This window comes from Maniola hyperantus, chromosome 9 (genome assembly GCF_902806685.2).
Source record: "Maniola hyperantus chromosome 9, iAphHyp1.2, whole genome shotgun sequence".
NCBI classification, from domain to species: Eukaryota; Metazoa; Arthropoda; class Insecta; order Lepidoptera; family Nymphalidae; genus Maniola; species Maniola hyperantus.
In genome coordinates, this window is record NC_048544.1 from 3,964,153 (window position 1) to 3,981,470 (window position 17,318).

At 40.5% G+C, this 17,318-nt stretch overlaps 2 protein-coding genes across 3 annotated transcripts in view; one reads left to right on the plus strand and one right to left on the minus strand.

Moving 5' to 3' along the window:
• The window catches only part of LOC117985479 (ankyrin repeat domain-containing protein 50), a 76,672-nt gene that overhangs the window by 27,530 nt on the left and 31,824 nt on the right, over window positions 1–17,318 (minus strand). For both annotated transcript variants that reach the window (XM_069500685.1, XM_034972210.2), the window contains exons 2-18: window positions 12,713–13,334; window positions 11,399–11,568; window positions 10,897–11,088; window positions 10,194–10,312; window positions 9,351–9,487; window positions 8,981–9,075; window positions 8,739–8,851; window positions 7,676–8,402; window positions 7,118–7,261; window positions 6,037–6,136; window positions 5,600–5,699; window positions 4,968–5,090; window positions 3,934–4,067; window positions 3,103–3,261; window positions 2,390–2,482; window positions 1,668–1,794; window positions 1,179–1,254 (exon numbers count right to left, since the gene is read on the minus strand). In XM_069500685.1, coding sequence (XP_069356786.1) covers window positions 1,179–1,254; window positions 1,668–1,794; window positions 2,390–2,482; window positions 3,103–3,261; window positions 3,934–4,067; window positions 4,968–5,090; window positions 5,600–5,699; window positions 6,037–6,136; window positions 7,118–7,261; window positions 7,676–8,402; window positions 8,739–8,851; window positions 8,981–9,075; window positions 9,351–9,487; window positions 10,194–10,312; window positions 10,897–11,088; window positions 11,399–11,568; window positions 12,713–13,077 — 2,974 coding nt within the window. In that variant the 5' untranslated portion in view covers window positions 13,078–13,334. The remainder of the gene's footprint in view (window positions 1–1,178; window positions 1,255–1,667; window positions 1,795–2,389; window positions 2,483–3,102; window positions 3,262–3,933; window positions 4,068–4,967; window positions 5,091–5,599; window positions 5,700–6,036; window positions 6,137–7,117; window positions 7,262–7,675; window positions 8,403–8,738; window positions 8,852–8,980; window positions 9,076–9,350; window positions 9,488–10,193; window positions 10,313–10,896; window positions 11,089–11,398; window positions 11,569–12,712; window positions 13,335–17,318) is intronic.
• ND-49 (NADH dehydrogenase (ubiquinone) 49 kDa subunit) overlaps window positions 1–17,318 on the plus strand; it is a 76,248-nt gene that overhangs the window by 17,598 nt on the left and 41,332 nt on the right. The gene's annotated exons all lie outside the window — the stretch shown is intronic.

The window sequence follows — 17,318 nt, forward strand, 5'->3', positions numbered from 1 at the left end:
ATTCCCGCGACTTCGTACGCGTGGATTTAGATTTTTAAAAAACCCGTGCGAACTCTTTGAATTCCCGGGATAAAAAGTAGCCTATGTCACTCTCCAGGTCTTTAACTATACCCATGCAAAAAATCACGTCGATTCGTTGCTCTGTTGCGACGTGATTAAAGGAGAAATCAACAAACCAACAAACAAACACTTTAAAATTTATAATAGGGGTACTTATTCATAGTTATGTGCCTGAACGTTTAAAAATAGATCCACTCAGGGTAAATATAACTTATTCAAAATCAAAGGTCATAAAAAATATTGGGGTTTATAAAATACCCACATTCCTTCGCTATCCGCATATACACGTAAGGTATTTTCAGGGAAACATTAAATGAGCATAATAAAATCACAGTATATTATTGTTTTCCTTGTTACAACAATTTCCGTATTTAATTGTTTAGTAAGCCAATTGTTTACAGTTTAATATATTTAATTGTGTATACAAATTATTTTTTGATAGTAAATGTATTTTTATTTTATTTTATTTTTTTATATCTAATTAGAACGGCAGTGCCACTTACACTAACTAGATGATTAATAATAAATTTAAATACAAATAAAGGTACAAGAAGAAAGACATAAAATACAAAACGATAAAAGATCAAAGAATTTTGAATATGTACGCTGAGAACATTGAATGACATATTCATGCAATGCTCTCAGCGTACTTCAGTAACTCCCGAACCAGTATTATAGATGTATAAGGAAGGAATATTCCTACGACTTTCCTGGCGCAGTGATAAGCGCTGCGATCCTTATAAATGGGAGGTTCCGGGTTCGATTCGTGGCAGGGGCAGTTTAGGGATTGAAATTTTCTAAATTGTCTCGAGTTTAGTCTGGTGGGAGGCTTCGGCCGTGGCTAGTTGCCACCATAACTGCAATGCCATGCCACCAAGCGATTGACCGTTCTAGTACTATGCCGTGTAGAAACCGATCAAGGGTATGGGTTTAATGAAACTGCCATATCCCTTCCAAGTTAGCCCGCTTCTATCTTAGACTGCATCATCACTTACCATCAGGTGAGATCGCAGTCAAAGGCTAACTTGACTTTCTGATCTGCAGCTTTACGTTCTCCATTAGAGGAAGTTATGTAGGTTAACAAAGTAGTAGGTAAGTTAATACAGTATAAAACTTACGTGATTTACATGAAATAGATTCCTTTCCTTCAGATTCTGGATCACCATCCTTTTCTTCCAATTTTTGGTCTTCATTCTAAAACAAAACATACACTTAATACTTATACAACTCAAATCATGTATAAGCAAGTAATAATTTAAAACAAATTAAAAACATGACTGCTCGGCCATAATACCTTTTTTTCGGAAATTTATAGCCAGTGTCATTCAGGACAATGTAAGGATTTTTGTTTTTTTTTTTTTGTAAAATCTTTATCAATGAATTGTACTCGTGCGAAGTCGGAGTGGACCGCTAGTTATTACTATAGCAGATTTGCAGTAGATAATTTTTTTTATTCATCGTTATCGTAATCGTTATCAAATTCTGCCTCGTGATTGGCTGTAAAAAACTGTAAACGGCGAATCAACCAATTACGAAATCGATGAATACATGTTTCTTAGACAATCGTGGGGCTGGTTCATTAAAATAACCGCACCACAAGAACTTGCCTGGTTATTATCAACATCAACGAGTTTGATATCATTCTCCCTTTTTAAAGCCGCTTCGACATCACATCCCGAGTCCAACACCCATAACAGTATTAACGTATGCAGATCTAAATGTTCTTCTTCATCTCTGAAATAGAATATAACTATTTAGAAGTAGTTCAATACACGAAATAGCCTAACAAGTGTCAAAAGGGCTAGAATCCAGAACCGTAAATTCAGAAAAAAATTGTTTTTGAAGCGAAAACTTCTGACACGACATACAAACAGACATACAGTGCGACAAAGTTATCTTGGCGCGTAGTGAAAATCGGAACTAACGTTGCCGTCAAGTGTCCCCTTTGTTCTTGTTTGAATACTCTAAGCCTTTGTTCTCCAACAGCGCCCCCTGTCAATGTCATTTAAGCGCCAAGAGAGCCTTGTCGCACTGTACATATAGACATACGAATTTTATGAACTTTTAAAATTCGTTTCTTAATGCAACCAATTAAGGATCAATTTTTAATATAAGTGTTGTTTAATATGTTGTCCGTCGAAGTACTTTGTAACAGCTTCTAATTTTTTCATAGTTTTAAGTTTTTACATAATACACATGTTTTCACTTCTATCAGCTTTCCAATTTTATCTACTGGATTTACGGCGAATATTTTAGGCTCTGGTCGACTGGTTCCTCACTATTTTTGAGGTTCCTATTAAATTATATTGTGATGTATGAAAAATCTTACATTGTAGAAGTTTTGTTTTTCTTCTGCGCTGCCATATGTTGTTCAAGATGTGTCATGTGATATACATAGTTGTGGATTTCCAAAGCAGTTAACCTGCAAAAGATTTTTTAAATAAGCTCAAGTTTGTAAATGCATTACTAGGGAGTAAATCAAAACAACAATTCAATAGCCTCAATAGCTCAACGGGTAAAGGAGGGGGACTGAAAACCGAAACCGACGGATCAAACCCGGCCGGCCCGTTGCACTATTGTCGTTACTACTCCTAGCACAAGCTTGACGTTTAATTGGAGAGGAAATGGGAATATTAGTCATTTTACATGGCTAATATTTTCAAAAAAAAATAACATCATTTAGTTCCAAAATACATCGTTTGTCCATACACGCTTTTTGAGCATCCGCCCCACACGCTCTACACACGCTGCACAAACGCATTATACACGCTTCACACATGCGTCACTGACGCTCCGCAAGTGACATACATGCCCCACACACACAAATCAAATCAAATGGTTTAATCAAAATAGGTAATAAATTACACCTTTTGATAGTAGGTTGTTGCATTTGTAAGATGATATAGTGGTGATAATTTTTGCGCAAACTTAAGAACTAAAGCTACGAGGGTTCCATACGCGCCCGGGTCTGAGAAGAGCCCACAATAAACTCAGCCGGGAATCCGCCACGCAACTAGTCACACGTGTGACGTCACAACTCACCGCTTAGCGTCAAGAGTGTAGTACATGGCTAAAGCTGCGTGTCCATCGGGCGGCGCGCACAGGTAGCGCCGCGTGCAGTGCTTCACGTCCACCAGCCACGACGCGAACGAGTGGTGGAAGAGGCTGAGGTACCCGGTGGCACGCTCCATCACCAAGATTCTGCCAAACCAAGAACATAAATAAGTCCCACCTACTCGTATCTGCTATTACTCAGGAAAATTGACAAAGGAATATAGGCAAAATACAGAGAGAGCTCCGCGTGCCTGGATTTCGGTATCAAAACCGCGGCGCGTGCGCGAACGGACTCCCTTGAAAAAGGACCCCGGATGGGTTCGAAACTAGTCGAGCTAGCGTCGACTAAACACGTGAGTACAGCCGGGACAGATATTATTTAGAATGGAAATCACTCAAGGTAGTTTAAACGCTAAAATACAGAGACTTTGGAAAAATTACGAGACAGACCGACGGACAGCGGAGGCTTAGTAATAGGGTCCTGTTTGGATGCAGCGCCCTAAAACAGTACGTATTTTATTGAAATAGATTTATAAGTAAACTCTTTCTGACTTAATAGATGCAATGGTCCTGTTACCCTGGAACCCTTAAAAAGGTAGGTACAGTACGCGGCACAAAATAATTACATCGACCTTTAGGAGATAGCGGATTTGTAGAGCATTGTCTCTATCGTTGAGACCGACAAAACGTCATATAGGTATATGTGACAGAGAGAACGCTCTACAAAGCCGAAATGTCATTCTAAAGGCCGATGTACATTATTTTCTGCCGCATACTGCATTTTATTGAATTAGATTTAAATGAGGAGTAAACTCTTACCGCCTCAATAGATGCACCCTCCTGTTGAAGTCGTCTCTAGTGACGCTGTACTCTTTGGTCAGCAAGCACTTGTACAACATGTCCTCCGTGACCCCACAGCGCGCGGCCAGAAGCACGTCCAATAGCAGACGGACCTACAGCACAGAGTAAAGATATGATATTACATACAGAGGTTTGATGAAGCCATCTAAACAGAGCAATAGAGACAGATCACCACCTATAGACGCCTAATAGCCGGACACCCCTGATCGCCAAGCTTATAGACAGTTGCTTAGCATAAAAGTTTGCCCACGCCCGTTCGGTACACTCATTCCGCACATTGTCATTACGTGACTTTTGAGTCCATCAATCACAACAAAGCATTCTTCCCTGTCCCCCGCCAATATTCTGTGCTGGGGCCCACTCTGTGGAACGTCCTGCTCGATGACTTGTTTCGGTTGCCGCTCCCGGGGGTTGTCAAAATTGTCGCGTACGCGGATGACGTTGCCGTGCTGATTGAGGCCGCCACGAGACGGAAGATCGAGTCTGCTGCGGCCGACTCCATCTCCCTATTTGAGGATTGGGCGCAACGGAACCGCCTCTCCTTTGCCCCTGCGAAATCGCAGACGGTAACGCTCAGGGGCAGGCTCCAGCGGGCTCCGGTCATCAACCTCGGTGGTGCGTCGATCAAGGCGGTGCGGTCTGCCGTTGTACTGGGCGTCACAATCGACTCAAGTTTGTCCTTCGCCGAGCATGCGCGATCGATTGGAGAACGCACCGCTATTTGCTTCGGGAAAATGTCGCGTGTGTCGACCTCTTCCAGGGGCATTCGATACCCAGCGTTGCGCGTTCTCTATTAAGGTACCTATGTAGCATCGGTTACGTATGCTGCGGCGTGCTGGGCCGAGAGGGCGACGCTATATGTTGTGCGGACGTCGTTGGTCCGGTCCCAGAGGCCTGCTTTGATCCTCTTGACCTAATAGTATAACAATAACGCTAAGTTTTTGCTAGCGTCCTGGTCAAAACCTGTATGAAAAAAGGTATTGAGTACAGACCTTATTAAATCGTCGTCCGTGAAATAACCTCTGTGCCAGCCACAAGTAGAGTCCGTTCAGTGTTCCGGGTATCTCACGAATTTCCCGCAGTGCTATGAAACCATCCGCTACACCGTCGAGTACCTAGAATAGTTTTATACCCCATTAATTTACAGAGAATGACTAAATAGTCATTCTAGATACTGAAAAATTCCTGGCGAGGAAATGAAATTAATAAATACTTTATTAATTTCATTGGTTGTTCGGTTGGATGAGGAAGGCGGAGGACCGTGTTTGGTGGCGCGCTCTTGGAAAGGCCTATGTCCAGCAGTGGACGCAAACAGGCTGATGGATGGATGGATGGATGAAATACTTTATTTCAAAACTAGCTGATTTAGGTTTTAAAAATCCCGTGGGAACTCTTTGATTTTCCGGGATAAAAAGTAGCCTACGTCCCTTTTCAGATCTTAAACTACACCCATGCAAAAAATCACGTCGATCCGTTGGAACGTGATTGAAGGACAAACCAACAAATAAACACACTTTCACATTTATAATAGGGGTAGTGATTCGTTCATGAAACAACAAACATGAAAGGCTAAAGGCCGAAATGACAGAAAACAGTCTTCGACTCAAAGTTAACAAACACATACCTTTTCTAAATAAAGCAAACACCCATCGCTTTTAATACGTAAATGATCTAACGCCGCCGCAGCGGCCGCGGCTGCAGTAGAATCACTTGAAACTCGAGCTCTGTAAATATACATTTTACATCATTAATTGTTCGCGCAGTTTCTGCACAACCTAACGCCGATTAAAACCGATACATACCTTTGCATGACATTGATTCTAAACATAAGAACACAAGAACAACTGAGTCTCTATTGTTCTTGCTCATAATTTGCGCATACAAAACACGGCGCGTAGGCAACAACCAATAGCGGACGGACGCGCGCTATGATTGGCTGAGATATTTTCGGGACATAGGTAACTCATAAAAGTGGTAGTACTGTACCGACTTTTTAAAGTAATTAATAAACCAAATGTTCTATTTTCAGAAAAAAAGTCTATAAGAAATATAAGCACTAACCGCAATCTAGGTTCCGTGTCGAGTCTGGCGAGCACGTATCGTTGCACGTCGGCCGACACGTGCGCCCGTTGCAACTCGTCCAGGGTGATTTTGCGGAACCCTACAAAATATTTTCCACAGTTTGTAAAATAAGCGTCTTTTCTTTCATTTTTTCTTTTATTTATACAACATTCATTTATTTAATACTAGCTGATGCCCGCTACTTCGTCCGCGTGAATTTACATTTTTCAAAATCCCGCGGGAGCTCTTTGATTTTCCGGGATAAAAAGTAGCCTATGTGTTCATCCAGGGTATAATCTATCTCCATTTCAAATTTCATCTACATCCGTTCAGCCGTTTTTGCGTGATTGCGTAACAAACATACAAACATCCACACTTTCACATTTATAATATTAGTAGGATTCCGTTTATTTGCTTACGCTGGCCATACCGATCAAGTTTATTGGCAGCAGACTTGAAGCGGCATCCAGTCAACGGATAAGTTTACTGGACGCCGCTTCAAGTCCGCTGCAAACTGGACGGTGAACTTTATCGTGTCGCTACGCAAATGGTACAGTGTAATTTTTTTGACACACAAACATATTTACAGATAATTGACCACTGAAGAAGTCGCACGTTCAATTAGTTAGACAAGCTGGAAATGCTCTAGCTTTTTATAAACGAATTTTATTTTAATTTTATTACAAAACATCATCTCGTGCCCTCTTCAAAACGAAGTTTAGCAGTCATCACACGAAAAGCTTCTCTGTCTAAAGTCGCCTCTTTTAACTTCGGGTAACTGTTTAGTTAGAGTCTGGCTAGTCTCATCTTTCGTTAGCCAGACTCTTCCCGTCCAGCACCTCTTATATCGTCTAACCATTTGCGTCGTTGGCGGAGTAATTATTACAATAATTAGCCAAATAGTGAGCCTAGTAACAGACGCGTCGGATACCGGTAGCGAAGTGTGCGAATCACCATTGTGATTGTGTCACAATGTATGTGAGATACTCCTCAGCGACTCATCTTAGAGAATCGCGTAGGATACTGATCGTCTGTAAGTATCGTAATGTAAGAATAAGGGCCTTAGATCCAAAGGTTTTACCTGTAAACATCTTAGTGAGAGGTCGAGATTGCCTGGAATGCCGCCTGGCAGTCGCAACCAGCAGCAACCAGTGTGGCAATAAATGCTGATGTCTCGCTAGGAGAGCTGCCACGGAACCCTCGGTGCCGTCCTCATTTACATCCCCTAGAAAAAAAATACCTTCCTATAATAATGTTAGGATTATTAATTGTACAGTACCCGGCAGGAAATATTGTACATCGATCTTTAGAAAAAGATAGCGGTTTCGTAGAGCTTTGTCTCTGTCGTTGAGACCGACAAAACGTCACATAAGTATGAGTGACAGAGACAGCGCTCTACGAAGCCGAAATGTCTTTCTAAAGGTCGATGTACAATATTTCTTGCAGGCTACTGTACAAATTAATAATCCTAATATTACCTACACGCCCAACTAAACAACGAAGTTTATGACAGTTGAAACTATAAGATAAAAAAATTGATCTACAATGATTCAGTGATTATTTTCAATATTCACGCAATATAATTCTCAATATCATAATACTAATACTGTATAATATAATAGATTCATATTTTCCTTACCATTTAGAGCACCTTCATCGATCGCATCCACCAACAAAAACAGACACTGTTTCGGCGGATCTATCTCCAGCAAGGGGAACAAAATGGCCTTTTTGAAGCACTCATCAGGATTTTTGTCCAAATTCTGCGGCAATAACGCCTGTTGAATCTCAGTTTCAGACAACAGCCTATCGTAGTAAGCATTTGCTATCAACGTCCTTGGGTTTACGGGTAAGCTCGGTATGGGAGGAGGTACATCGTCCAAAGCTGAACGCTTTTTCTCCAGCAATTTTTCCAAATCCGTCTGCAAATCATCTTTTGGTATGTTCGGGTTCAAAACATTTTGGTATTCGGGCTGTTCGGTTTTAGTTTCCAACTCTTTAGGCGTAGTTGGTCTTGCATCGGATTTTTTCGGAGAATTTTCCGCGGAACTGGGTCTTAAATCGCTTTTGTTTGGATATCGGAAATTCGCAACTGGAATCCTGGATTTTGGGGGGCTATTGGTGATTTCTTTCGGTTTTTCCTCCTGTTCGGTGGACAGGCTTTTTTGGAGTGCCGTAGGCTTTTTGTCGGATAGCGGTTCGGAGCTTTGTCGTAAAAGTCGGGAGTTCCGTAGTTCTTTGGACTGTCGTTGTGAAATGTTGCGCAGGAACAGATTTTCGTGGTTTTCGTACAGGCGGAAATCTTCCTCGTTGTTTACGAATGGGTTGGTGGTTTTTACGCTTGCTCTGGGCAAGATTTCTGGCAACTGGAAAGGAAAAATTTTTGATAATGATGGCTGAAAGTTTACAATACTAATTACTTTTATTTATCTGCTACTAGCGACCCATTTGGTTTCGCATAAGAGTAACTATTCTACTGTACATTGTTTCTGACTGATCTATCAACGCACAGCTCAAACTACTGGATGGATTGGGCTGAAATTTGGCATGCTGATAGCTATTATGAATTAGGCATCCCCTAAGAAAGGATATTTGAAAATTCAACCCCTAAGGGGGTGAAATATTAGTTTGAAATTTGTGTAGTCCACGCGGACGAAGTCGCTAGTATAAGCTAGTAATAATTAATTATATTATGCACTCACGTTTTGGCCGCTGAGTTGTGCATCGGGCATGCAGTCTTGATACGCGTCGCGTTCGTGGATACGTTCCGCGGTCCGCTGGCGTGCGTTTATATCCTCTTCGTCCGTTCTTTGATCTATAAGCAATAATACGTTAATGGTGGAGATATGAACGTATGTAATTTAATTTAATGTAATTGAAGATCATTTTTGTAAAAATCACTAGCAAACCTTATTAATATAAATAAAAAATATATTATTTATACCTTCACTATCAGCTAGTAGAGGTTTCGAGCTTTCTTCTCCGTCGTCGCCCATTTCCCTAAATCGTTGTATTAAGTTTTCTTCGGTAGAGTTTCGCCTGTTGCAGTCAAATGTAAATTTATTTTTATTTTGTTTATTTGAAAGTAATCAACAGCGTAATTTCATAATTATTATTTAAATCTAAATCTGTGTGTGTGTGTGTGTGTGTGTGTGTGTGTGTGTGTGTGTGTGTGTGTGTGTCTGTGTGTGTGTGTGTGTGTGTGTGTGTGTGTGTGTCAACTGTCATGACTCATGACAAAAGTACGATTTTAGTCTATCAGAATTACACAGAACAACAATGGCAAGTGTGAACTTAAAATGTACGCATTATACCTGTTGCTACTGGGTGTGGCGTCGTCTTTAGGCGAGTGGTCCCGCTCGTTGGGCCGGGCGTGCGACGAGTGGCTCAGTATTTGCATGGCGAGGGAGCGGACGAACTCGCCTGGACGCTGACTGCTTTCACCTGGACCCTGGGAAAAGAACAAAATTATATTAAATTTTAGTTTTCCAAATATTAATGCTGTAACAGAAAGACTAACGGCGGATTTGTTTAATGCCCAAGGTTTTGGGATACAGAATATGCAATGAATTTCAAAAATGCGCGATGTAATCGTTAAGAAGGCGCCAATGCTTCTGTTTATGGTTTTGTGAACTGTTGCAGTAGTGCATTTTATATTTTAAATTAAAAAAATATCATTGGGAATGTGACTTATATTCTTTTCCCAGAGTACCTAATACTCAATTCCAAATTGAGATTGGTATTGTACGACCGCAGAGGTCTGTACTCCGTCCTGCTGTATGAGGCGAGGTTTACACACGAAAACACTTGAGTTGCTTTATTTTATATTATTCACTCACAAAGTATATATAATTATTGTAGATCGTAAATCGTCGTAACATAATAATCTTGAGTCCGTGACCACAGACCAACAAACGTCGAAACTGCAAAGTCGCTTCTCGCTGGGTACAGCGAAAAAGGGCAGCGTTATTGCCGCCACAGTATTACGTACCAATCATCAATTTAGAATGTTTCAAGTTTCAACCATTGGGATTCTTGCCCAGTTGAGGCAAAAAGTTTTTTGAAAAACGTCACACATTTATTTTCTCCATTAAAACATCCAGAATTTGAACCATTAAACTATAAACTTGGGTTGATAATATGAAGAAAAAGCAAACCTGTAGAAAATGCCTAGCCAGCAGTCTTCTGTTCAGTGCACGCTGCTGCCGCGCCTGAGGCCCGCTGCCGGGCTGACTGAGTTCTTGGCACAATGCCGTCTTGCCACTCCCCGCGTCACCTGTTAAATTACGTAAAATCTCAGCCTAAAATGTAATGTCAATTTTATAGGAAAGAAAAGGCCCCGCAAATTTCTAATGCGCGTGGCCACCATTTTAGTGACGTCAGCACTAGACTGAAGTTTCGAGCTGATGGTATATTTTTATTTCGGCTGACGTCAAAATGACGTCATTTCGATGTTAATGAGACATGGTTCCAGCGCAATAGCAATTTGCAGAACTTATACCTTTTTATTTCCTATAAAATTGACATTAGATTTTAGGCTGAGATCTATAAAACGTAGTTCAACTTTGCTCAGACAGATTTATATCTCTTACATAAATATGTCTCTTTTGAGTTTTAAGTAAAGTCTGAGCAAAGTCAAACTACTCTGTCTCAGCTTAATCTCGCTTTCGCTCATCTAAAACTTGAGTCAAGCGATGTCTGAGAATATTGTAACAGACTGAAATGAGAAATGAAGATTCTGTTCTTTTGTGTTTCTGCTGCGCTGATGTTGACTTGCGCACTGATGGCCGGTCCTTGTACCCTTTTGGAACCATCGGACTGAATAGTCAACCAATTAATCCATACTACTATCATAAATACCTAAAATCAAAGCTCCAGCAGTCTTGCTAACAGCCCGCTGCTCCAAACAATGCGCGATCTTCTGAAACACCCACTCCCTGCAGAAGAACCGCCGCTTGTCCGCTGAGATCATCTCGGATACGCGCTGCGCTGACGTTGACTTGCGCACCCGGTCCTTGTCCCCTTTTGGAGCAATTGGACTGAGTGGCGAACCTATAACGATTAATAATTGTTGTAGTTGTTGTTGTTTACAAGCGCAAGTTCCAAGTAGTATTTTGTTCTATGCAAAATGTATAATAGTGTAATGGATTTAAATTTGTCTTCATCGATGTCACGGAGCGATAAAATTGATTATTAAAAATCTGTAATGTAGTATTCTTGGTTTGGAGTCACACCTAATTCTGCCCTGCTAAGATACTTATATGACGAAGTCGCGAGCATAAGCTAGTTTAAAATAGGCGGCATATTTCAGCACAGAATAATATGTTGCCATGGTATTTGTGTTAAGTACTTATATACATACCGTCAAAATCAAAGTCTCTTTCTCTGTCTCTCTCTCGATCTCTTTCTCTGTCCCTATCTCTTTCGCGTCGATAATCTCTGGATGCATCCCTGTCGCCTGGGAAACCACGATGCCGATCAGTTGGCGTCCGATCGTGGCCTCGTGAGGACACCTCGTTAAGGGGCAGAGATCTGAAAAAAAAACACATAAGTATAGGAAGAAATAGAGAATATTATACTCAATTCCTTCCAAAAACAAGTAAAGTATGAAAATTGTTGTACATTAAATTAACAATAGATATCAGAATATCCCTACTAGGTGGACGGACGACATCAGACTAGTCGCAGGGAGCCGCTGGATCGCAAGCCCGTGGCGTGTGGAAGTCCCTACAAGAGTCCAGCAGTGGACGTCTATCGGTTGATGATGACGATGATCAGAAAATAAGTTGGCGACCCGAAAGAGTTGGTTCTTCCCAGCAAATTCTAAATAAATACATTGAATAAATAAATGCTTGTAACTAACTAGAACAGAATCTTCATCTCAAATGCAACTCGTTCGCGACCCACGTAGTGCCTTTCAAATATTCATAGTTTGACACGTCTTTACTACAAAATCCCAAAGCCCCAATGCAACTATTAAGTTGGATTCCCGCGTCCGTTCCTTAAATTTCAAGTCACGTAATTACTACGTAAACAGTTATCTTAATTGGCTTCAATTCAAGACTGCTTACTCGGAATAAGAAATTCGGGTCGTAGCGTAGATGAAAAATGTACCTAGATAAAGTACCATCACGTCACCATCAACCTATCGGCTCACTACTGAGCACGGCTCTCCTCTCAGAATGAGAAGGGTTTGGCCATAGTTTACCAAGCTGGCTAAGTGCGTGTCACACACCTTTGATAACAATATGGACAACTTTCAGGCATGCTGGTTTCCTCACGATGTTTTCCTTCACCGTTAAAGCAAGTGATACCTACTTAATTGCTTACAGCGCACATAAAACTCCTAAAAGTTGGAGATGCGTGCCTGGGATCGAACCCCGGACCCGCCGACGTTTTGACCACTCAGCTGTCACCGCTTTTCGGCTAATCCTAATCCTAAATCCTAATAATTTTGTGAAAGTGTGGATGTTTGGATGTTTGTTACTCAATCACGCAAAAGCTACTGGACGGATTTGGCTGAAATTTGGAATGGAGATAGATTATGCCCTGGATTAACACATATAGGCTACTTTTTATCCCGGAAAATCAAAGAGTTCCCGTGGGATTTTGAAAAACGTAAATCTACGGGGACGAAGTCGCGGGCATCAACTAGTAGCCGATAAAGTACACTCACCTTAAATTAACCCGATGTTCAGCCTGCCTCACAGCAGAATGCCGATGCTGCTGCTGCCTGATGCTGACCTGGTTCTGCCGTAAATAAGCTTCCACTTTCCCTTCATTTGCATTATCACTTCTATTCTGCATCTTTCTAGACCTCGCCTCGTCTTTTCTTCTGGATTCCCGTTTTTCCAACTTCTCCATTCTACTTTCCAAAGGCGCGTTCAAAAGTTGTATGTTCCCCCCGTGATTATAATTGAGAGGATCGAATTCCCGACCCGTAGTCGGAGCTCGTGGTTCTCTAGATGTTTGACCTTTGGAATTCTTCGCCCTATACTGGGATTTGGGCACCACTTGACTATAAATTGGCATATTCGACATCTTACACTAACTTTGGTTATTAGAAAAAATAATTTCAAATCACCACCCTTTTTGAAGGGAGGGTACTTTGGTTCTAATTGACACTAATTCTAGAGGAACGCGGATTTTGCAAAAGATTCATCATATTAAAATAGGTCTATGTAGGTTTTTATCACATGCGTGAGGTTCGAAGGAGATTCCAGTCATTCTAAATACGAATAGTGTTTTGTTTGGGTTACTTGATGATGAGACATGATGGAGTCCGAACTTCAGCCTGCCTGGAAACAAAACAAAAATCTTGTTAAATTTAAATTAGATTATAGACTAACTAAACTAAACTAGATTATAACATGGGGTTATTCAAGGGGCGGACCAACAAATTCCTAAAAGGCCGGCAACGCATCGGCGGCTCCTCTGGTGCTACAAATGTTCATGGGCGGCGGTTATCACTTAACATCAGGTGACCCGCCTGCTCGTTTGCTCGCTATATCTATTTAAAAAAAATTACAGATTATTTATCCCGTTTTATTAGAGATCTTTGATTGGTACTAACTACTAAGTAAATCGATTTCACATCAAAATTATTGACAAAGTGCATCAAGCTATTGATATTTATAGAAATAATAACCAGTTTATGGAGATATGTGGTAATACGGTATTTGCCTATGTAAATTTTTTTTTAATTTTTTCTCAATGATTATTAAATAGAAGGTCTTCCAAAACCATTGGTGTAGTAACCATTTTAAATTATCGATTTAACTAAAAAAGTGCGTTAGATTATTGTGACGTCACTATGCCAGTATTTCATAGAAGCTCTAGAACTAAAGGTTCGTACGCACCTGAGCGGCGCGGCGCGGCGCTTCAGTGAGCTTCATGTCGCGGCACAGAGCTTCAAAATATCATTTCTATCATTTTGTATGGCGCATATCGCACTAGAGCGGCGCGGCGCGGCGCTTCACCGCGCGTTGCCGCGCGGCACGGCTGGAGAGAATATTTTGAAGCGCACCGAAGCGACGCGCAGTGCAGTGACGCTAGTGCGACATACCCAGCGGCGCGGCGCGGCGCTTCAGTATGCGTACGTCGCTCGAATAAGATACACGCGCATCTTGTTAGGTATTTAAAGTACTTAGTACAGGCAAGAATCGGCAAGATAGACCTCAAAATAAATAACGTAGGTTTAATTTTTGACACATGACGTGTTCCTCATGCTCTTAGAAGTATATCCTCAAAGGTCCCAACCCCTAGGATGTCGGCTTCCCCCCTTCCCAGTGTCTAAATGTATAAAAATGTCTCTCCGAGCGTTATGAGAAAACATCAATGGTAAAAATAATCCTGATTAAATAACTATAATATATTATGTACATATTATACCTACCTACTTCATCTAGGTAGAATTAATAGTTTCGGAAATATGCCTACCTATTGTTGTACTTGTGTTTATATTATACTAGCTTATGCCCGCGACGTCGTCCGCGTGGACTACACAAATCTCGAACCCCTATTTTACCCCCTTAGGGGTTGAATTTTCATAAATCCCTTTTTAGCGGATGTCTACGTCATATTAGCTAGTTAGCTAGCCAGCATGCCAAATTTCAGCCCGATCCGTCAAGTAGTTTGAGCTGTGCGTTGATAGATCAGTCAGTCAGTCACCTTTTTCTTTTATATAGGTATTTAGATATAATATGTACCTGTGTTTACCTGCCTATTTTATATCTATTGCACATAAAACAAAGACATTTTGCGAAAATGCTTTTTCTAATGTAATTTCCACAGAACCTAAGGGACTAGCTGATGCCCGCAACTTCGTTCGCGTAGATGTAGGTTTTTTAAAAATCCCGTGGAAACTTTTTGATTTTCGGGATAAAACTAGCCTATGTGTAGGTACACATAGGCTACTTTTATCCTACAGGGTATAATCTATCTCAGGTATATAGGTACTAGTAGGTAATTCCCGGAAATGTGCTCACCTATAGAAAAATCTAAATCCACGCGGACGAAGTCGCAGGCATCATCTAGTTGCATTTTTTTTTAGATTTTTAATCCCGTGTGAACTCTTTGATTTTCCGGGATAAAAAGTTGCCTACCTCTGTCAATTCCCGGAATGCAAGCTACCTCTGGTCCAAACTTCATATAAATGGGCCTTTAACAATCCTGTGGAAATTCTTTCATTTTCCAGGATAAAAAGGAGCCTGTCCTTCCCCGGGATGTAATTCAACTTTGTACCAAATTTCATCCTGTTGAGCCGTGAAAAGCTAGTAGATAGACAGACAAATACACTTTTGCGTTGATAATAATATAAGTATGGATATGCATAAATATTTTTTTATAATTTCCATAAAAACTATCATCATCATCATCAACCGATAGATATGTCCACTGCTGGACATAGGTTTCTTGTAGGATTATATTACCGACCTGTGTGGTATACCTATTGTTTCTAATGTAATTTCCACAAAAACTATTAGGCAATAGCATAAAGAATTTTGTCTTCGACATTCTGAAGTAAATGTGAAATGGTACAGAGTCATTAAGAAGGCGAGGAAACAAAATGTGATATCCTTCTTGATAGCGTGACTTTGGTATGTCAGCAATCCATTTCTTCTTCTTTTTTAGGGTTCCGTACCTCAAAAGGAAAAACGGAACTCTTATAGGATCACTGTCTGTCTGTCTGTCTGTCTGTCCGTCTGTCTGTGAGTGAGTGAACTATACCAAGTGGGGTATCATATGAAAGGTCTTGTACATGTGTACATTCTAAAACAGATTTTTATTTATTTTTATGCATCATAGTTTTTAAATTATCGAAATCATACGACTGTAGTACGGAACCCTCATTGCGCGAGCCTGACTCGCACTTGGCCGGTTTTTTCTCTTCGATAATTCGTTCTTCTTCTGCACAACAAAGAAATAATAATCAAATCCTCTTCACTGTCGCTCATCTTGCGACGTTGTTGCTCGTACGCGAACGGGTGTAAAAGTGACGCGCAAGTGACGCGAGGTGCCGCGTACTGAAGTTGTAGTGCGGTAGGCACCGTCGAGCGGCCTGAGGTGAAGCGTTCTGCAGTCGGACTGAAGCGCCGCGCCGCGCCGCTCAGGTGCGTACGAACCTTAAGTTTGACGCGTGTTTTGACGTTTGATAAAAAGATACTGATTTGACTAGTCAAACACTGATTGGATTGTATCACAATATAGTCTCTCAATAATCTGCTGATTGGTCAAATTGGTCAAACAGGTCTATGCTATAACGGACAGGACTTTATCCTGTAAAATACTGTCCTTTAAGTTACAGGTAAACTACCCTCAGAATACAAAAAAGGTATTTTTTCTGTTTAATTACTTTAATTGTTGAGTTACTTTTTCCTTTCCTTTCCAAATATTCGGTACTTATAATATTTAGGAAGAAACACTGTTTTTATCGTTATCAGGAAAATATCTTATGCAAAATCGTTTCGAAAATACGTGAGATAATCTAAACGAGATATTATTTTTACGCCAAATGCTCTCTTTCCCGTCATAATACAACGTAATCTAGGTCTTGTAAGGCCACTGAAAGGCTAAGCCCTAGTGTCTCAATAGCTTTTCATCTCTTTCATGGGGGTGAAATAGGGTCGCGACATAAAAACTGGTTAAGTGCTAGTCATTTTGCGGATGCTACATATTTTTTCCTCTCTCAAGCGGCTCGTGACTAATAATTTTACAATCTGCAATTTCTTGTTCTTTGCTTCATTTAAGGACTTCTTAACATACTAAATTCATTGACAGAGTGAATAAGTTCCCATCATTAACAAAATAATAGAAATTGTAATAAAAAAAAGTTTTTATTTAAATAACTTTTACTAACCTACTTGCAAACTTTCAAGTGAATCTACCACAGCACTGTTCCGGAATGCCCTTCTTAATTCCTACCAAGAAAAACCAGCAAACGGTTGCGCTTTTCAAAAGGTTATTTCAAACAGTTTATTAACAGTCTTTTCCAATCCTATTATGTCTGTGTATTTATAAGATGCTATTATACTAGCGTAGTACTTACTATTTAATAATAATAAAGTCAAGCGCAAACTAATAATAACAACTAAGTATGTCTGTATGGTTTTTATTTTGGTGAGTCAGCCTCCATAGAAATTAGAAACTGTATCATTATATTTCGACGATTCTATAACTAATATACTAACTCTACGACAAAATACCTACTGTATAGTTCGCGGTAGTTTAATAGTCGCGTCTGATATATGATGCCAGTGCGAGCTCGCGCAGGTATTGTTCCA